Source organism: Macaca fascicularis, chromosome 19 (assembly GCF_037993035.2).
Source record: "Macaca fascicularis isolate 582-1 chromosome 19, T2T-MFA8v1.1".
In the NCBI taxonomy this organism is placed as follows: domain Eukaryota; kingdom Metazoa; phylum Chordata; class Mammalia; order Primates; family Cercopithecidae; genus Macaca; species Macaca fascicularis.
The window spans coordinates 60,147,006-60,168,812 of NC_088393.1; the positions used below are offsets into that span (position 1 = coordinate 60,147,006).

General features: G+C 44.8%; 2 protein-coding genes across 36 annotated transcripts in view; one reads left to right on the forward strand and one right to left on the reverse strand.

Annotated features, from left to right (window-relative positions):
* LOC123570188 (uncharacterized) overlaps nt 1-770 on the reverse strand; it is a 33,824-nt gene extending 33,054 nt beyond the window's left edge. For all 15 annotated transcript variants that reach the window (XR_010583448.2, XR_012427939.1, XR_010583446.2 and 12 more), the window contains exon 1: nt 409-770. Coding sequence is in view for 1 of the 15 variants with exons in the window: in XM_065535905.2 (XP_065391977.1) it covers nt 409-425 (17 nt within the window). In the remaining 14 variants the exon portion in view is untranslated. The remainder of the gene's footprint in view (nt 1-408) is intronic.
* A 53-nt stretch (nt 771-823) lies between these two features.
* Nucleotides 824-21,516, forward strand: ZNF528 (zinc finger protein 528). Of its 21 annotated transcripts, none has more exons than XM_065535840.2 (7): nt 824-984; nt 1,331-1,583; nt 5,365-5,432; nt 5,625-5,706; nt 8,323-8,449; nt 9,240-9,368; nt 18,258-21,516. In XM_065535840.2, the coding sequence occupies exons 3-7, from the start codon at nt 5,428-5,430 to the stop codon at nt 19,874-19,876; spliced, it is 1,962 nt and encodes a 653-aa protein (XP_065391912.1). In that variant the 5' UTR covers nt 824-984; nt 1,331-1,583; nt 5,365-5,427; the 3' UTR covers nt 19,877-21,516. The 21 variants fall into 21 exon arrangements, with proteins under 21 accessions (XP_065391912.1, XP_065391914.1, XP_005590247.3 ...); XM_065535842.2 differs by having other exon boundaries at nt 1,418-1,583; XM_005590190.5 differs by having other exon boundaries at nt 824-868; nt 5,365-5,448.
* The last annotated feature ends 291 nt before the right edge of the window (nt 21,517-21,807 follow it).

Sequence of the window (21,807 nt, forward strand, 5' to 3'; positions counted from 1 at the left end):
TACTCCAGCCTGGGCGACAGAGGGAAACTCTGTCTCAACAACAACAACAAAAACTTAGTTGTTTATGACTCTTTTAAAAAGTTATTATTTCTTTTTTTTTTTTTTTTTTAAAGAAACAGTTGGTAACTTCTCTTTACACAGGCCTTAGTCCTCCATGCCCAACATGATGTCCCAAGGAAAGTCTCTGGAATTGAGCACAGGGTTGACCTTCACCTTCTAGAGTGAATGGGGAAGATAAATGAAAAGTATATATCTTCTGTGGGACATTGGCATGAAATAGAACATTCTACGCTGGCAGGGTTTTCCATTTCACATTTTAGCTTGCATCCCCTTCACAGACAATTCCAAAGTGTGTTAATTCAATTCCTAAAGCTTCCCTTCCCTTCCTCCCTTCCCTTTCCTCCTTACTTTTCTTTCTTGTCCATTTATTTTCGTTTTTTCTCTCTTTCTTTCTTGGTTTTCTCTTTTTCAACTTCTCTGTTTTCTCTTTATCTCTCTTTACTCTCTCTCTTCTCTCTCTTTCTGCTTCCAGCGTAGGTGGGACTTGAAATTCATTTTAATAGAAGGAATTTGCGTGGATATAATCAACAACCGATTTTGCTCTGCGCAGGCAAGATCCGTTTTCAGATCTCTAAGCGGATCTTGCCTCCAAAACCCTGAAAACAAGCGCGGCCAGTCAGGCAAACAGAAGCGCAGGCCCCGCCCAGGCCTTGTCCCGGTCCGCCGTGGTCCCAGCCAGTCCGGCCTCTAGGATGCGCGCGCAATTTCCCGCAAACCCGGAAGCGGACCGTTGGGGGTGAACGCCTAGAGCGCAGTTTCCGGTAGACCCGGAAGCCCATCGCGTGGAGGAACTGTTTCGTAGGAGCGCGTGAGTTTCCTTTTGTCCCTATTAAATCTAGGCTACCCCGTTCTCCTGCGCTTCTATACCCGGAATCTTAGGGGCGTGCAGACCTTGAAATCGCGGCACTGCTTCCCCCATCCCAAGTAAATTCAGATGTCCTTTGAGAGTCTGGGAGTCGCTTTGTGCGTGTTAAAATCGCTTGGAGGCTGGTCCTGTGCCCGGTCTTTTTGTCATATGCCCACGTAGACACCTCCTATCGTGGGCTTTTCCTGCTTCAAGTCCTTTAGTAACCCCTACACACGCCCCGCACCATGTAAAATCCTCACTGTCCGTTCCCCCAGCCTCACCCTTCTTGCCCGCTGGAGCTCAGCGCCCCAACGGGGCACGAGAGGCCGCGTCCTCTGCCCGGACCTGGTTTCTGCAGACTCCACCCCTCTTCTGACCCACTCTTGCCTTTTTCCTCCTTAATCTGGACCCTCTGTTCCCCAGGCCTCCCTTTCCCAGCCACTGGTTCTCCTGACCCCGAATGTGGGGAGTGACTTCAGTCTCCTGACATCCAGTGTTCTCTCGAGCCAGCTTCCAGCCCACCGAAAATGAGCTTTTCCGGAGATGGGCATCTTATTCCAATACCCTCCCTGTGAATGTGTGGAGAAAAAGAGATGGGAACGAGTCAGAGGAAATAGAGAAATTTTGAAAGAGAAATGAAGAATGAGAGAACCATTGACAGACGGCAAAGTAGAAGGTGAGTGAGGGGTTCGCGGCGGCACAGTGAAAGAAGGTGCCGAGAAAAAAGCAGGGGGAGAAAAGTAACTAAAAAGATAGACAAACCTGGGTCTGTAGAAAGATGAAGTTCAACAAGATAGGGAAGGCTTCTCAGACAGAGAGTGGGGGAGAGGAGGAGGGATTTGGAGCCAGGTCAGATAGAGCAGCGTGGCGCTGGGACAGCCAGAGCGGGCAGCTGGTCACAAGGAGAACAGAGGGAGAACCACAGCAGGGGGAGGCCTGGGATCTGAGGGTGCCAGAGAGTGGGGACAGGGTTGTGTAACATCGAAGATTGAATTTAACAGGGAGAGCCCAAGGGGAGCCAAAATGTGGGAGGAAAGAGGCAGAAATATATGGAGATTAGGGACAGTGAAAGATTGGGCAGAAAGAGGAATCAAGAGGTGAAACAAGTTGTAAAAATGGATCAGAACAGGCGAGAGAGAAAGAATAGAAAGAAGAATGGGACAAAGAGAAGAGGAGGGACTCAAGATGAACACAATCCTAGGGAAAAATAAAGAGGAAAAAAACAGCTAGGGAAAAAAGATGAGAATGAGAGATATGTACAGAATGAGGGAGGGAAACAGTAGTGAGGAAAGGGGGACACTGGTTACAGATGAGTGGTGAGTTGATTGGAAATTATGATTGAATTGTGACGTATTAATTTCTCTATAATATAAAATCTGTTTAAAATACATGAGGCTAGGGGCTGTGGCTAACACGTGTAATACCAGTACTTTGGGAGGCTGAGGTGGGCAGATCACTTGAGGTCAGGAGTTGAGTGAGACCAGTCTGGCCAACATGGTGAAACCCTGTCTCTAGTAAAAATACAAAAATTAGCTGGGCCTGGTGGCCTGGGCCTGTAATCCCAGCTACTCAGGAGGCTGAGGCAGGAGAATTGCTTAATCCTGGGAGGCAGAGGTTGCAGTGAGCTGAGATTGCGTCACTGCACTCCAGGTTAGGTGACAGAGCAAGACTCCATCTCAAAAAAAAAAAATAAGGCCGGGCGCGGTGGCTGAAGCCTGTAATCCCAGTACTTTGGGAGGCCGAGGCGGGTGGATCACGAAGTCAGGAGATCGAGACCATCCTGGCTAACATGGTGAAACCCCGTCTCTACTAAAAATACAAAAAACTAGCCGGGCGTGGTGGCGGGCGCCTGTAGTCCCAGCTACTCGGAGGCTGAGGCAGGAGAATGGCGTAAACCCGGGAGGCAGAGCTTGCAGTGAGCCGAGATCGCACCACTGCACTCCAGCCTGGGTGACACAGCGAGACTCCGTCTCAAAAAAAAAAAAATAATAATAATAATAATAACCACAGATGAAGATGAGAATTGGAACACTATTTCTAAGGCATGTGCGTTTTATAATTCCTGGCATCAGAGGTTAGCTTCCGCTTGTAATCTGTATTCTGCTAGGGGGCGGTGACTTGGCTCTTTCAGGTGTGGTTCACTCTCTTCTCTTTTCTTTGGATGGACTAGGGCGTGAGCGAGTGTATAAGATAGGAAAAACTAAAGTGGTTTTTGTGCTCACAGTGAATACAATACAGAGCACGGCACCCAGAATGCCTCATCTCTGCTCACCAAAATCATATGGGAATTACTTGTCACCAACAAGCAGTTCTTCATCAGACAGCACCTGGGTGTTCTGTAATTTTACTCAGTTTAACTGGTTAGTGTAGGAACAGTCACACACACATTTTGATCACGAGAGGTGAGGTATTCTCTTGGGTGTGAGAGTAGTAAAAACTGTGGTTTTTTTTCCTGTCTCAAACAGTAAGGGCAGGAATTTTCCAATAGGCCCACCCACCTGTCTCTAGGACTGTGTTCTTACTCAGTAGTGACTGGGAATTGTCTGTCCCTGCTCCTGGCTGCTGCTGACGCTGAGACTGTGTGCCAGAGGCCAGCCCCATGCACACTCTCCTGATGCCATGGCACCCCTCCTCCACAGTGTCATCAATTTTTATTTCAAGGGAATTATTTTGGTCATTGTACCCAGATGGAGCTGTTGCCCATTAAAACATACGCACATACCTTTATTTTTCCCACTATTTCATCCTCAAAAGAAAAAACAAAGTATTAGCTACATTTTTACTTGCAGTAAGTCTGCCTCTTCTGTGCTCCATGTAAGAGCACAATATACCAAAATCTTGTTTACGCTGTCTCTCACTCTTTCCTCCACTTCGTGCTTGACCGCATCCAATCAGGTTTTGACATGAACCACTCCTCTGCTCCTTTTTTTTATCTGAGTCACCAGTGACTTCTCTGTTTCTAAATCTAGTTATTTTTTCATTTAATTTTTAGAGACAAAGTCTTGCTGTGTCACCCAAGCTGGCATGCAGTGGCACAGTCATAGTTCACCATAACCTCAAACCCCTGGGCTCCAGCAATCCTCCCATCTCAGCCTCTGGAGTAGAAGGACTATGGGCCTGTCCCTCTACCTGGCTGATTAAAAAAATTTTTTTTAGAGACAGAGTCTTACTACATTGCCCAGGCTGGTCTTGAACTTCTGACTTCTAGCCATCCTGCAAACAAGTCCCAGCGTGCTGGGATTAGAGGCACGAGCCCCTGTACCCTGCTTAAATCCGACTTTGAATTTTCCGTCCTCATCTGTCTTTTTCTGTCAGCAGCATGTTTCACAGCTGATCACTCTATTTTTTCTCAGCTTTGAAGATACTGCTCATATTTTTAAAAATCTGTTTAAAATTTTTCTCATCACTGTAGTATCTTACCAGTTACCTCTGCTGGTGTCTTCTGAAGTGTCTTCTCTGAATATGGAAATGTCACCCAGTTTAGTCGTTAAACCTGTTCTGTCTGCCCACACCCTCTGCTTTTCCTTTTGATCTCATCTATGGCTTTAAACACCACCACCATGTCTCCATTTTCCCTCACCACCCACCCCGGTCCCCTGAATTCCAAAATCCTGTATCCAGTGGTGTTCTCAACATCTCTGCTGGGACATCCACAGGGATCTCCACCTCTACGTGTCCAAAAGAGACCTCCTGAACTCCCTCAAACGTGTTCTCCCTACAGTGCTGCGTAGCTCAGATGACGGATGCCTTGTACTTTCTGGGGGTTAACTAAACCTGTCAAAATGTGCTTAAAATATATGAGATACTATTTATGTTTTAATTTCTTTCTTTTTTTTTTTTTTGAGACGGAGTCTCGCTGTGTCTCCCAGGCTGGAGTGCAGTGGCCGAATCTCGGCTCACTGCAAGCTCCGCCTCCCGGGTTCACGCCATTCTCCCGCCTCAGCCTCCCAAGTAGCTGAGACTACAGGCGCCTGCCACCACGCCCGGCTAGTTTTTTGTATTTTTAGTAGAGACGGGGTTTCACCATGTTAGCCAGGATAGTCTCAATCTCCTGACCTCGTGATCCACCCGCCTCGGCCTCCCAAAGTGCTGGGATTACAGGCTTGAGCCACCGCGCCCGGCCTTATGTTTTAATTTCTAAGGTAAAGAATAAATGACATGTTTACTTAAAATGATTGAGGAAATCGATTGTTTCAAAATTTCTTTTGATGTGTGGGAGAAAATATTTGAAGAGCTCAACCCTGCCTGATCTGCTTCCCCAGGACCTCTCTGACCTCATCTCCTGCCTCTGTTCTTCCCGCTCCCTCTACTGCAACTAGACAGCCCCCTTTCCTTTTTCGAGAGCATTTTGTATTTTTAAAATAAGTGCTTGATCGAAGTATGATTGTAGGAATCACACAGTTTATTGCCACATGAAGAATTTATTTTTATTTTTATTTATTTATTTTTTTTTTTAGGTTCACAAATTTTAAGAAAGGGAGAATAAAGTGGAGAAATCTCAGAGGGAATCCACTCAACAGATGAGGTACCTTAACTACATGGTGGGTGAATTCCAAAATGGTTAACATCTGTTTGCTGAGTTAGGCTAAATCAGGCCTATGTAGAAAGTCACAGTTTGAGGATTACCTCAGGGGGAGGTCTTCCCTTTTTGTGTAGCTATGACACAGGAAGGATGTATGTTGATTCTAAGCCCTAAACAGCGTATTTTGGCATTCAGGATTCACTTCCAAAGAGACATATTATGCAAGGAAGCAACTCGGAAAATGAAAGAGAAGGAGTCAGGAATGGCCCTTACTCAGGTAAGGTAATATTCTCAGTGGATTGTTCTGTCTCTGTTTCTTCCTAAAATGCCAGGCCTTGGAGTTGCTAATCTTTGACTCTGAAGCATCCTGCCTGACACGTTTGCTGGCACTTACCCATGGCTTCTTCCAGTCCTTCATTTCCGCTTGAGATTTCAGTTCACTGTGACCCAGTGACACGAACTTGGAAAGAGCCTGCACTGGGCATGGTCCTGGGAAGGGCTCACACCCAGACATGGATGGATATGGGGTATGGGTCCCATGGTGTCAGTGCTGCTGGGCAGCGGGATTGTTAAGGGATCACATCTGGATGCACTGTCAGCGTTCTGTGGACTAGAATTAGAGAAGCTGCGTGTCATAGTTTCAAGTTCCTTTCTTTCGTTTTTCTTTTTTTTTTTTTTTTTTTTTTTTTTGAGACGGAGTCTCGCTCTGTCACCCAGGCTGGAGTGCTGTGGCCGGATCTCAGCTCACTGCAAGCTCCGCCTCCCGGGTTCCCGCCATTCTCCTGCCTCAGCCTCCCGAGTAGCCGGGACTACAGGCGCCCGCCACCTCGCCCGGCTAGTTTTTTTTATTTTTGTATTTTTTAGTAGAGATGGGGTTTCACCGTGTTAGCCAGGATGGTCTCGATCTCCTGACCTCGTGATCCGCCCGTCTCGGCCTCCCAAAGTGCTGGGATTACAGGCTTGAGCCACCGCGCCCGGCCCAGTTTGGTGTTTTTAATCCTTGAACTTATTTTAAGTTTACTGAATTAGGTAAATGTCAATTTTCTTTTGATGCTATCTGTTACTTAACTGTTTGATTCTTTAGGTTTGATTCTAATGTCCAGACACCTGGGATCCGGTGCTTACACTGCCATTTTTAGTCCTGACTCCTGGGGGGAGTTTTCTAGAATATATGTGAAAGAGTTGTCTCTTCAGTAAGATAGGAACAGACCATTCTTTCTTTTTTTTGTTGTTTTTTTTAGATGGAGTCTTGCTCTATCACCCATTCTGGAGTGCAGTGGCGAGATCATGGCTCACTGCAACCTCCGCCTCCCAGGTTCATGCAATTCTCCTGCCTCAGCCTCCCAAGTAGCTGGGATTACAGGTGTGTGCTACCACACCCAGCTAATTTTTGTATTTTTAGCAGAGACTGAGTTTCACCATGTTGGCCAGGATGCTCTCAATCTCTTGACCTTGTGATCCGCCTGCCTTGTGATCCTCCAGTTCATGTAAAGCATTTAGAATAGTGCCTATCACATGGAAAATGTTCCATTCAGCCATTGCTATTGTTATCACAGCTTTCAGATTTTGACCATTTTTTATTTTATTTATTTGTTTTTTTGAGTCAGAGTGTTACTCTTGTCTGTTGCCCAGGCTGGAGTGCAGTGGCATGATCTCAGCTCACTGCAGACTCCGTCTCCCAGGTTCAAGAGATTCTCCTGTCTCAGCCTCCTGAGTAGCTAGGATTACAGGCTCTCACCACCACACCTGGCTAAGTTTTTTCTATTTTTAGTAGAGACAGGGTTTTACCATGTTGGCCAGGCTGGTCTTGAACTCCTGACCTCAGGTGATCCACCTGCCTTGGCCTCCCAAAGTGCTGGGATTACAGGCATGAGCCACTGTACCTGGCCAAGATTTTGTCCATTCTTAAAAACTACAGTAGGTTGGGGCCGGGCATGGTGGCTGACATCTGTAATCCCAGCAATTTGGGAGGCCAAGGCGGGCAGATCAGAAGGTCAAGAGATCGAGACCATCCTGGCCAACATGGTGAAACCCCATCTCTACTAAAAATACAAAAAATTAGCCGGTCGTGGTGGCAGGTACCTGTAATCCCAGCTACATGGGAGGCTGAGGCAGGAGAATCACTTGAACCTGGGAGGTGGAGGTTGCAGTGAGCCGATATCACGCCATTGCACTCCAGCCTGGGCAAAAAGAGCAAAACACCGTCTCAAACAAACAAACAAGCCCAAAACTACAGTAGGTTGTAGGTTGGGTGCGGTGGCTCATCCCTGTCTCAGGACTTTGGGAGGCCAAGGTGGGAGGATGGCTTGAGCTTAGGAGCTCAAGACCAGCCTGGGCAACATGGTGAGACACCATATTTATTAAAAAATACAAAAATAAGCCAGGCATGGTGTCATGAACCTGTAGTCCTGGCTACTCCAGAGGCTGAGGTTGGAGGATCACTTGCATTTGGGAGGCAGAGGTTGCAGTGAGTCAAGATTGTGCCACTGCACTCCAGTGGGTGACAGAGTGACACCCTGTCTCAGAAAAAATACAGAACCACTGTAGACATCGTGATCTCTGAAGATACCACTTGAATTGCATCTCAGGTAGATACTGGATATCACTTGGTGTCTAAAAGCACCTAACACTCCTATAGAGATCACCCTGGATTAAATTTTTGTTTGTATTGTTCAAAAATGAGACATCTACACTGATTTAAAGAATGCCTTAATTTCTTATGGAGAAGTGTAATAAAACAACAATTACACAGAACTGGCTCAAGCGTACCTTAATACGGATTTTTCACAGTGCTCACATCAGTGGAGTCAATCCTGAACAACTGTCTTCCCGTTCTGTGTGGCGGTGAGTACTGCCTGCATACCCTGTTGCTGAAATGTGGATTTTCTTTTAGGGACCCCTGAAATTCATGGACGTGGCTATAGAATTCTCTCAGGAGGAGTGGAAATGCCTGGAGCCTGCTCAGAGGACTCTGTACAGGGACGTGATGTTGGAGAACTATAGGAACCTGGTCTCCCTGGGTGAGGATAATGTCGTTTCAGAAGCTGGGATCTGCCCTGGTGGATCTCTGCCTTGGTGTCGTGTGTGCCTCTTGGAAGCTCCTGCATTGCTTGACTGAGATTGAACCCTCGTTGACTCAGAATTGAAAAGCTCTATTACACTTTCCGGACTTGAAATGTCCCCTTTTTTCAGGTGTTCTCCTGCCTTCACGATTCATCATTGGTGGCACCAGGGCTGAAGTATGCATGAAACCTTATGACAAACTTTAAAAATATCCAATTTCCTGTTTTCTAGCCCTGTGCTTTTGATTCTGTAGTTCTTGGAAGGGGGATCTATGTCTGCATGTTACAATATTCCCTAAGCACTCAGAAAGAGGCAGTCAGTAGATGAATTTGTGAAATATTTTTTTTTGTGTGTGTGTGACGGAGTCTCGCTCTATCGCCCAGGCTGGAGTGCAGTGGCCGGATGTCGGCTCACTGCAAGCTCAGCCTCCCGGGTTTATGCCATTCTCCTGCCTCAGCCTCCTGAATAGCTGGGACTACAGGCGCCCGCCACCTTGCCCGGCTAGTTTTTTTTGTATTTTTTTAGTAGAGACGGGGTTTCACCGTGTTAGCCAGGATGGTCTCGATCTCCTGACCTTGTGATCTGCCTGTCTCGGCCTCCCAAAGTGCTGGGATTACAGGCTTGAGCCACCGCGCCCGGCCTAAATACTATTTTTGACTTATTAGTAATATCCTCTCTCCTCCCTAAATATAGAGCTTGGACTTGGGAGATGCCACAGCACACATTTATTCTTTCTTTTATAAATAGGAATCTGTCTGCCTGACCTGAGTGTTATCTCCACGTTAGAGCAAAAGAAAGATCCCTGGATTCTGCAGAGTGAAGAGAAAATAGCAAACAATCCAGATGGCAGGGAATGCATCAAAGGTGTGAACACAGGTGAGAGCTCGGGTGGGCAGAGTGGAGGCCCCATATTTTTTATTTTTTGAGACAGGCTCTCACTCTCTCATCCAGGCTAGAGCAGTGGCAATCATAGCTCACTGCAGCCTTGAATTCCTGGACTTAAGGGATCCCTCTGGCTTGCTCTTCCAAAGTGTTGGGATTACAGCCAGGAGCCACTGTGCCCTGCAAAGCCACCCTATTACATAGTATTTGGGAAACTCCCTGCAAATGGGAGAATTCTGTGGGAAAACAAAAGTTGAAATCTTGTGAGTTCTGAACAGATATTTTTCTTTATTTTCCTATTTCTTCTTGGAGATAGGATCTCTCTTGGGTCGCCCAGGCCAGAGTGTAGTGGCGCGATTACGGCTTGCTGCATCCTGGACTTCCTGGGCTTAAGTGATTCTCCCACCTCAGCCTCCTGAATAGCGGGGACTACAGGTGTACGGCACCATGCCTGGCTAATTTTTTGTATTTTCTGTGGAGATGGGGTTTCACCATGTTACCCAGGCTGGTCTTGAACTCCTGGGCTCAAGCAGTCTGCCTGCCTCAGCTTCCGAAAGTGTTGGGATTATAGGTGTGAGCCACTGTAACCAGCAAAGTGTGTTGTTTAATTGACACATATTTGTGGATCTTTAAATTTTTCTTCTTTTGTCTGGGCACGGTGTCTCATGCCTGTAATCCCAGCACTTTGGGAGGCCGAGGCAGGCAGATCACTTAAGGCTAGGAGTTCAAGACCAGTCTGGCCAATAATGGTGAAACGCTGCCTCTGCTAAAATAACAAAAATCAACTGGGTGTGGTGGCAGGTGCCTGTAATCCCAGCTACTCAGGAGGCTCAGGCAGGAGAATCGCTGGAATCCAGGAGGCAGAGGTTGCAGTGAGCCAAGATTACGCCATTGCACCCTGGCTTGGGTGATGGAGTGAGACCCTGTCTCAAAAAAAAAAAAAATACATTTTTTTTCTTTTGTTAATTTCAACATTACATGCCTCCACCTCCGGAGTAGCTAGGATTACAGCCGTGCACCACCACGCCTGGCTAATTTTTGTACTTTGAATAGAGATGGGATTTTTCCATGTTGGGCAGGCTGGTCTCGAACTCCTGGCCTTATGTGATTATCCTCCCTTAGCCTCCCAAAGTGCTTGGGATTACAGGTGTGAGCCACTTCACCCAGCCCAAAACATTCTATTTTAAATGTTAACAGCTTATCTTTGATTAGGTACCCAAAGCTCTGCTTAACAACTGTGTTCTCGCTTTCTGTTATTACTGGCAGAAATTAATCCTATATATTTTATGTTCCCATTAACATATGTTTTTAATGCTGTTTAAATGAGAGTGGTTTCTTTTTTTTTTTTTTTGAGATGGAGTCTCCTTCTATCTCCTAGGCTGATCTCGGCTCATTACAGCCTCTGCCTCCCTGGTCCAAGTGATTCTCCTGCCTCAGCCTCCTGAGTAGCTGGGATTACAGGCACCCATCCCCATCCCCAGCTAATTTTTGTATTTTTAGTAGAGACAGGTTTTTTCCATGTTTGCCAGGCTGCTCTCCAATTCCTGACCTCAAGTGATCCACCTGCCTTGGCCTCCCAAAGTGCTGGAATTACAGGCATGAGCCACTGTACCTGGCCTGATTGTGTCTTTTAAATTGTAGGAAAGAATTAAAAGTCAAGCTACAAATGAAATGTGCAACAATACATGTTTCTGTATTTGATCATTTGTTGACCTTTTATGATGAGCTTTTTATTTTTATTTTTAGGGGATGGAGTTTCTCTCTGTTGCCCAGGCTGGCATGCAATGGGAGGATCTTGGCTCACTGCAACCTCTGCCTCCTGGGTTCAAGTGATTCTCCTGCCACAGCCGCCCGAGTAGCTGGGATTACAGACACCATGCCCAGCTAGTTTTTGTATTTTTAGGAGAAACGGGGTTCACCATGTTGGCCAGGCTCGTCTCGAGCTCCTGACCTCAGGTGATCCACCCACCTCGGCCTCCCAAATTGCTGGGATTACAGGCATGAGCCACCGCGCCCTGCCTATGATGACCTTTATATTTTCGTTTGGGTTAAAGATCCTATCCAGAGTGCTTTCATTTCATCTTGAATCCTCGTTTCAGCATTTCTTCTTGGACAGGTCTAGAATACTAATTAACTTCCTCAGGCTTTCTTTAGGAAAGTCTAAAATTCGCCTTTATTTTTGCAGGTGAGATTTGCTAAGTGTAATATTCTTCATTGCTGTTTTTGCCTGTTTTTCTTTAAGCACTGTCGGTATGTCACCTCACTGCCTTCTAGCCTGAAGATGTCTGCTGGAAAATACATATAATCTGACAGTTTCCTATTGTCTGACAAGTCTCTTTTTTGTTGCTACTGTCAATATTTTGTCTTTGTCTTTTTTTGACTTTTGATAATTACTTTATAGTATGTCTCTGTGTGAATGTATTTGGGTTAATTTTAGTTAGAATGGTCAAGTTTCTCTTTCTTTTTTTGAGATGGCGTTTCACTCTTGTTGCCCAGGCTGGAGTGCAATGGCATGATATTGGCTCACTGCAACCTCCCTATCCTGGGTTTAAGCGATTCTCCTGCATCAGCCTCACAGGCAGCTGGGATTACAGGCACCTGCCATGATAGTCTCTTTTTCATGCATTGTTTTCCTGATTTCATTTAGTTGTCTATCTCATTTATGTTTTAGCTCGTTAAGCATCTTAAGACAGTTGCTTTCGGCTGGGCGCGGTGGCTCAAGCCTGTAATCCCAGCACTTTGGAAGGCCGAGGCGGGCGGATCATGAGGTCAGGAGATCAAGACCATCCTGGCGAACACGGTGAAACCCCGTCTCTACTAAAAATACAAAAAAAAAAAAATTAGCTGGGTGTGGTGGCGGGCGCCTGTAGTCCCAGCTTCTAGGGAGGCTGAGGCAGGAGAATGGCTTGAACCTGGGAGGAGGCAGAACTTGCACCATTGCACTCCAGCCTGGGCGACAGAGTGAGACTCCGTCTCAAAAAAAAAAAAAAAGTTGCTTTCAGTTTGTCAAGTAATCAGAAAGCTGCCTTTTTCTAGGTCGGGTTTGTGGAAACAAATTTTTTTTAATTATAATTTTAGCCATATTTCCATGTCCTTATGTAGGCCTTGTAATTTTTGTTTTAGGTTTGCTAAAACAACCACTTCTTCCAGTTCTTTTTTTTTTTTTTTTTTTTTTTTTTTTCTTCTTGTTTGACACAGAGTCTTTGTTGCCCAGACTGGAGTGCAGTGGTGTGATCTTGGCTCACTTCAACCTCCACCTCCCAGATTCAAGTAATTGTCTTGTCTCAGCCTCCTGAGTAGCTGAGACTCTGGGCGCACACCACCATGCCTGGCTAATTTTTGTATTTTTAGTAGAGACGGGGTTTCACCTTATTGGTCAGGCTGGTCTCGAACTCCTGACCTCAGGTGATCCACTCATCTCTGCCTCCAAAAGTGCTGGGATTATAGACATCAGCCACCATGCCCAGCCGGGTCTCTAACTACTGACCTCAAGTTGTCCAGCCTGCCTTGGTTTCCCAAAGTGCTGGGATTACAGGCATGAGCCACTGCACTGACTGTTCCAGTTCCTTTGTCTAAGAATTGTACAGGGTGAGACCTTTACAAATCAACCTGTTGTAAAGGATGTGGGTGCCACCTGCATGGACCTTGGGGGACTGAACAAAGGGAGCAAATGTGGGAATAAAAGACAAAGACAATAGAGTATATTTGGAAGAAAAGGTCAAGGGGCTCCTTGCTTCTAGTAAACAAGGGCCCTGAGCTTTAGAGCCCTTCACAATTTATTGGGTAAAGGATAGAGGGAGAAGGGGGTAGTGGTTGTCAGTCAGTGGCTTGATTTACAGCAGGCTTACAAGACTGCATTCTTTAAACAATAGGCTCAAGATGTCCCAGTAGGTAATGAGCACAGCACCAGGGAATGATTGCTTTCAGCAAATCTTATGGTGGCAGGCGCAGTCATGAGTTTGCCCACATCCTGCATTCATGATAAATAGTTTGCTGTTTGGTCATAAAGCCTCCAATGGAATGCTGAGTTGGTCACGTCTCTAGGGCCATCGGCTCCCTATGTCTTCCCCTTTGTGTTTATGTATTACTGTTACAGATTTATCTAAGCATTGGCCTACCTAAAAGTTCTATAGGAAATAGGGGGTAGGGAGAATAAAAGCAAAGGTTTCTGTAGCTGTAGCCAGGAGGCATTTCTCTGCTGAAGCATTTGCTCTACAAGCCATAATTCTTCTTCAGCCTCTTCATTGCCATGGGGAATTGAAGGAAGAATCTCCTTGCAGGGTTTGGTAAAGATGTGTAAGTTGATTGGTGGCAATACCTAGCATTGGGTGTAGCCAATTAATATCTCCTAGTAATTGTTGAAAATCATTTAAAGTCTATAATGTGTCTTTACCAAGAACTGTTTTCTGAGGCTGTACACTCCTCTCTGTAACAATATTTCCTTCATAATGGTATGGGGAAGTTATTTGCACTTTCTCTGGAACAATTTTGGGATTCCATTTAACAAGAGCTTGCATTACATCTCTGAATAATTGATGTAAAATTTGATCTGTAGGAGCGGCCAAAAGAATATCATCCATAAAATGAATGATATACGCAGTGGCAAACATATTTTGAGGCTCCTCTAATGCTCTTCCCACAAAATGCTGACATAATGTAGGACTGTTAAGCAAGCTTTGAAGTAAAACTTTCCATTGATAGCAAGAAACAGGTTCTCTATGATTAACAGAAGGCACAGAGAAGGCAAATTGAGGCTTATCCTTCTCGTGTAATGGTAAAGAAACAATCCTTGAAATCTATTACTACAGGAGGCCAGTCTGTGGCTGCCGGGGAAGGTAAAACCCTGCTGGAATGCACCCATTGGTTTAATTTGTGCATTAATAGCTCTCAAATCATGCCCCAATCACCATCTTCCAGACTTCTTTGGAATAACAAATACTGGTGAATTCCAGGGACTGACTGCTGTATATGTCCTGCGTTCAATTGTTCTTTTACCAACAGTTGAAGTCAATCTAGCTTCTCCTGTGTTAGGGGCCATCGATCCACCTACACAGATTTGTCACTAAGCCATTCTAATGGTAAGGCAGTGGGCGGAGGAGAAATATCAATGACCCCTGTCAGAAATCCTGACGTCTTAGCCCTTTTCTGTTTTTCCAGTTATTGATAACGGATTAGGGTTTCCTTGTAGGAATTTCCCTAAGCCTTTTCTACTCTGATATCCCATGTCCTTCAACATTTTAAATCCTGGGTTACCAAAGTTTTCATTCGTAAGTCTCATATCCCATGCTGTAAGTCTTGACCCTGTCAATTGATGGCTGTATTTGCAACATAAGGCTGGAAAGTACGTGCTTGTCCATCCGGACCAAGACAAGGTAAAATCTCAGCACTCTGTTGAACACTTTTAGCTGCTCCTACTCCCACTAGGGATGTGGAGGTTAGTCTCAGAGACCATGCTGGGCGCCAGTCTTTACTGGATATTACTGACACATCAGCTCCTGTGTCCATTCACCCATACAATTTCTTTCCTTTAATTTGTACTACGCAGGTGGGTCTGTTAGAGGCTGTGGGTTGGGATAGATTTCCCATGTAATTGTGCTCCCAAAGCCTTTATTTCCTCATTTCTCGTTTTGTGAAGACAGGTGTAATTTGCAGGGACTAAGCAATAGCTGAGCAGTATATTCTCCCGGTTCAAAAACCCAAAGATCTTATAACATTAAAACTACTTGAATTTCTCCTTCATAATCGGAGTCAATCAGTCCTGGGACTACAGTGATGCCTTGCAAGTTAAGGCGGCTTTTGCCTAAAATTAGTCCCATGTATCCTGTTGGTAAATGTCCTCAAATGCCAGTGGGAATTTTGGTGGGTTTGTCTCCACCAACTACTGTTATTTCTCTGACTGGGAGATCTAATCCTGTACTTCCTGGTGTTTCTGGGGTGAGAATCAATGTTTCTCCTGGGACCCACCCCTGAAATGGGGTTGTGGTCTGAACTGAGAATGACCTCATTGTTTGAGGTGCCTGGGTCCAGGCCCCCTTCTTGTTTCCCAACCTAGGGGGGCGGGGTGCCATTCTGATGAAATCTTGAGTGGCACTGATTAGCCCAGTGATTTCGTTTGCTACAGTGAGGACAGAGTCCTGCCGTTTTTTCCACTGGATGGGGGCACTGCATTGTAAGGTCCTTTCTGTCCTGAAATCTGGCGGCATTCCTTTTTTCAATGTCTGGTTTTTCTGCAGGTATAACATTTTTCCACTTTAGGGTTTGATCCTTTGCTGCTTTTAGATTTGTCAAGTACTAAATTAGCCATGCTTCAGCTAACATTGAAGAGTGATGAAGCTCAGTTCCTACATCCTGACAAGCTCTGAGAAAGTTTCCCACGTTTTTTGTACACTTTACAGGTGTCAGTGCACATTTGCAATCCATGTTTGCCTTCTCAAAAGCTAAAGTTAAGGTTTACATTTCGGCAGCAGCAGTGTGAGGAATTTGACGCTTCACTGCCTTTTGTAATCTTGAAATAAATTGCGCATAGGGCTCCTACAACCCTTGCATGATATGCAAAAAGAATTGTACTGGGACTCCCACTTCTGGAATTGTGACCCATATGCATTTAGCAGCCTGTGAACACTGCTGATAAGCAGGATCTGGGAGTGCCATTTAATGTTCCAGGTCTGAATAAGGGTCATTACCCAATAGCATATCCTCTGTAATGTCTCCTTGACAAGCGGCAAGATTCTGTCTAGCTTGGTCTGCGCAGTTCTTGCTAGTTTAAATTCCATGTCAGATATGCACTAGCAGACAAGTTTGAGCCAAAATGTTTTACATCAAAAAGTAGAAGGCACATAGCACCGAATACGGATTCTAGCAATCCTAAAGTGAGTGAGTTCAGTATTCCATTATTAACTACAGTCGTTTTTAATTCCTTCAACAACTAAACTCTAGCAGGGTATTTTCATGAACAAACTGGTGCAGATTGGATCAGGCCTTATGGAAACAGGAAAAGTGCAAGGTCCTAAGGGCTCTCCAGCTGTGGCAGCAGAGTGTAAAATTCTTTGTACTGGGGTCTCTATTTCTGCTCCCGAAGGAAGTGGTACAGTTGTTCCTGCAACTGGAGGGGGCGGTAAAAAACAATTTTTATCTTCCCTCTCCTGTTTTTTATTTTCAATTGGATCTGTGGGTGGGACAACAGATTCAGATTTTTATTTTTATTTTATTTTTATTTTTATTTTTTTGAGACGGAGTCTCACTCTGTCACCCAAGCTGGAGTGCAGTGGCCGGATCTCAGCTCACTGCAAGCTCCACCTCCCGGGTTCACGCCATTCTCCTGCCTCAGCCTCCCAAGTTGCTGGGACTACAGATGCCCGCGACCTCGCCCGGCTAGTTTTTTGTATTTTTTTAGTAGAGACGGGGTTTCACCATGTTAGCCAGGATGGTCTCGATCTCCTGACCTTGTGATCCGCCCATCTCGGCCTCCCAAAGTGCTGGGATTACAGGCTTGAGCCACGGCGCCTGGCTAGATTTAGATTTTTAGACTCAACCTGCTGCCCAGCAGAATAATGAGATAATGGCAGAACAGTACAAACTAGACTCCACGTGGAGAAGACAGAAGAATAAACTTTAAGACCTTTATGATGAGCCTTTTTTAATCTTTCTGCTCTGTGCTAGTTTTCCACATCAAGAGCGCCTGCCTGTGGAAACCATGGGTTATGCATAATAATCTCCTACAGAGGCTTAATGTCTGTGAATTAACCTGAGCTCCAGACTGTCTCAATAGATTAAACAACTGCACATACTGTTTTTCTTCAGCAGAGAAATTCTGCCCCATGTTACCCTGATTCAGAAAACTTACCGTTCCCACTACTTTAGAGCAGTGACCTTGTATCGCTCTTAGTACCTCTTTAGGGCACTGACCTTATATCTGCTGCCAGCATACTCATCCAGGGTTCCGTGTTCACCTTGTCAATTTCAGTTCCTCTGCTCCAGCAGGACCTTCTTTGTGTCCTCAAAGTCCTGTGTTCGGAGGCCACTTGTAGACATCCTTGGAGTCCCTGTTCTGGGTCACCAGTTGCCACCTGCACAGACCTTGGGGGTCTGAACAAAGGGGGCAAATGTGAGAATAAAAGACAAAGGAGTATATTTGGAAGAAGGGGTTGGGGGCTCCTGGCTTCTATTAAACAAGGACCCTGAGCTTTAGAGCCCTTTGCATTTTATTAGGTAAAGGAGATAGGGAAAGGGGGGTGGTGATTATTGGTCAGTGGCTTAATTTGCAGCAGGCTTGCAATACTGCATTCTTCAAACAATAGGCTCTAGATGTCCCAGTAGATAATTTCAATGAGCACGGCCCCAGGGAGTGATTGCCTTCAGCAAATCTTCTGGTGGCAGGTACAGTCCTGAGTTTGCCCACATCCTGCATTCATGATAAACAGTTTGCTGTTTGATCATATATTCTCCAGTGGAATGCTGAGTTGGTCACATCTCTTGGGCCTTTAGCTTCCTACATGTGGGAACACTCAGTCCTTTTCTGGGGATGTGATTTTTCTGGTTTGTGGAAGTACCATTATTAATGTCTATGCAGCTGCTCTCGGCTTTCTGATTTTCCCTAAGAGGCTCATCCCTGCTTCTTCCCAGAAGTTTTCAGTTTCTGTTGTATTTCTCTGCTCATAATCTCTTTCAGATTTACCCATAATTCTCTTGACTCCTGCAGATTCCCCACTGCTCCAGTGCATCACCTCAGTTCCTTCTCTTTTCTGCACTGCCAGCATGATATACACAATATGCTGAAACTCCTACCAATGTCTGAGTTAGGTGAGGCAGAATCTGGACCCTCTGTCAGACACTAAAGATGCCATTATCATGGGTTGAAGTTCCATTCTTTTCTTTCTGTTTTAGAGAGGAACTCTAAATTGGGAAGTAATGCAGGAAACAAGCCTTGTAAAAGTCAACTTGGATTCACTTCTCAGTTACATCTGAATGATCTGCAGCTATTTCAAGCTGAAAGGAAAATTTCTGAGTCTAAGCATATTGAAAACCTCATCAATGACAACTCCTCAGTTTCACTGCTTGAAAAAATTTCTTCCAGTGTCAAATCCCACCTTTTAAATAAACATAGAAATAATTTTGATGATGCTCCATTACTTCCACAAAAACAGAAAGCACACATTAGGGAAAAAGCTTATAAATGTAATGAGCTTGGCCAAGTCTTTAGAGCATCTGCAAGCCTTTCTAACCATCAAGTAATCCGTAATGCAGATAATCCTTACCAGTGCAATGAATGTGGCAAGGTCTTTAGTTGCAGTTCAAAGCTTGTGATACATCGAAGAATGCATACTGGAGAGAAGCCTTACAAATGTTATGAATGTGGCAAGCTCTTTAGTAGCAATTCAAACCTTTCACAACATCAAAGAATTCATACTGGAGAGAAACCTTACAAATGTCATGAATGTGACAAGGTCTTTCGAAGCAGTTCAAAACTTGCACAACATCAAAGAATTCATACAGGAGAGAAGCCTTACAAATGTCATGAATGTGACAAGGTCTTCAATCAAATTGCACACCTTGTACGACATGAAAAAATTCATACTGGAGAGAAACCTTACAGTTGTAATAAATGTGGCAAGGTCTTTAGTCGCCATTCATATCTAGCAGAACATCAAACAGTTCATACTGGTGAGAAACCTTACAAATGTAAAGAATGTGGCAAAGCATTTTCAGTGCGTTCCAGCCTCATAACCCATCAGCTAATTCACACTGGAAGGAAACCTTACAAATGTAAAGAATGTGACAAGGTGTTTGGGCGCAAGTGTTTACTGACCTCTCATCAGAGAATTCATACTAGAGAGAGACCTTACGGATGCAATCAGTGTGGCAAGATCTTTAGTCAGAAATCAGACCTTATACGACATCGAAAAATTCATACTGATGAGAAACCTTACAAATGTAATAAATGTGGCACAGCGTTTAGAGAGTTTTCAGACCTTACTGCCCATTTTCTAATCCATAGTGGAGAGAAACCTTACGAATGTAAAGAATGTGGCAAAGTCTTCAGGTACAAGTCTTCTCTAACCAGTCATCATAGAATTCATACTGGAGAGAAGCCTTACAAATGTAACAAATGTGGCAAGGTCTTCAGTCGGAGTTCAAACCTCGTATGCCATCAGAAAATTCATACAGGAGAGAAGCCTTACAAATGTAATGAATGTGGCAAGGTCTTTAATCAAGCGTCATACCTTACAAGACATCAAATAATTCATACTGGAGAGAGGCCTTACAGATGTAATAAATGTGGCAAAGCATTTCGAGGGTGTTCAGGCCTTACTGCCCATCTTGCAATCCATACTGAGAAGAAATCTCATGAGTGTAAAGAATGTGGCAAGATCTTCACTCACAAGTCTTCCCTCACCAATCACCATAGAATTCATATTGGAGAGAAGCCTTACAAATGCACCCTGTGCATTAAGGTCTTTAGTCACAATTCCGACCTTGCACAGCATCAGAGAATTCATTCATGAGAGTCCCTACAAACTGTGTATGGCAAACCATCATCATGAATTCTAGCATTAATCAACATCAGAGGGTCCATACTAACTGGAAATCATAAATTAAATGTGTGTGACACAGGCTTTATCAAGGCCTGCCAAATCACTAGACATCACCACATCACTGTGGAGGGTGAAACCACACAGATGGATTGTGTGTACTCGGGTCATTATTCAAGGACCGTTACTATAGAGCACAGATAGGATTTACACAAGAAGGAACTCAATCTCTAGTTCTCTGATATTAATCTATGATATTGCATTCTGCAGAATAATGCTAAGTCAACATATGTTGATTCTCATGACATGATGTATATCAAAGGTGCAACGGTATGTAAATGACCAGTTTTATTCAGGCTACAAAAAATTCAATTATTTGGGGTCCATAGAAAAGGCTACTTTATGACTTTAAAATCTCTTCACGTGCCTTCCATACAGGCCATTCACTGTGGTTCCTGGGAAAGAATCAGTAGGATGACAGGACTGAATTCATTAGCTGAGGATTATTTCTATCCAGTTTCCTGATGAAGAAGGACATTGCCTTTTCAGATTAAATATTGTCTGATTTAGAGAGCATGGAGAAGTGGGCAGAGTAACATAAAACTCTGATGACCATCATCATACTGTTGCAGTCAACACACTTTCTCCCGACCTAAGTGCACAGTGCTTCAGTTGCCACCAACTGACCATGAAATAGAGTATGCCGTGATCTTAAGGCATAGGTTATTAATGGGAAGAGAGTAATAGGTTGCTAGTGTCTGATTATATAGTAGAAATAATGCAAGGAAAAAGGTAGACGCTTTCTCCATTGAATAGCAGTAGCTGCTGTTTAGCAAAGACTGATGAGAAATAGTTTTGTTTTTTTTTTCCCCGAGATAGTGTCTCACTCTGTTGCCAAGGCTGGAGTGTAGTGGTGTGTTCTTGGGTCACTGCACCCTCCGCCTCCTGGGTTCAAGCAATCCTTCTGCCTTAGCCTCCTAAGGAGCTGAGACTACAGGTGTGTGCCACCACACCCAGTTCATTTTTGTATTTTTTGTAGAGACAGGGTTTACCATGTTGGCCAAGCAGGTCTCCAACTCCTGACCTCAAGTGATACGTTCACCTCAGCCTCCCAAAGTGCTGGGATTACAGGCATGAGCCATTGCGCCCAGCTTCATTTTTGAAATGGAAGAAAGAACAGATATCACAGTTGAGCGTTTAATCAAAATGACCAGATCAGCATATTCTTTTTTTTATATGACACAGAGTCTCACCCTTGTCACCCAGGCTGGAGTGTGGTGGCACAATCTCGGCTCACTACAACCTCTGCCTCCCTGTTTCAAGCAATTCTTCTGTCTCAGCCTCCCAAGTAGCTGGGATTACAGGTGCGTATTTTTAGTAGAGATGGGGTTTCACCATGTTGGCCACGCTGGTCTCAAACTCCTGACCTCAGGTGATCCATCCGCCTCAGCCTGAAAGTGCTGGGATTACAGGCATGAGCCACCAAGCCCAGCCAGATCAGCATATTCTTGAGTAGGATTCACATTTAGTTCTTGGCATTATAAATTGCAACTGTTTGATTTAGAATGTATGTAGCTCTCATGTTTGTACTAATAAAGTTTCATTTTTCCTAAGTAAGTGAATCATGTCTTGTCTTTTCTTTTTTTTTTTTTTTTTTTTTTTTGAGACGGAGTCTTGCTCTGTAGCCCAGGCTGGAGTGCAGTGGCCGGATCTCAGCTCACTGCAAGCTCCGCCTCCCGGGTTTGCGCCATTCTCCTGCCTCAGCCTCCTGAGTAGCTGGAACTACAGGCGCCCGCCACCTCGCCCGGCTAGTTTTTTGTATTTTTAGTAGAGACGGGGTTTCACCGTGTTAGCCAGGATGGTCTCGATCTCCTGACCTCGTGATCCGCCCGTCTCGGCCTCCC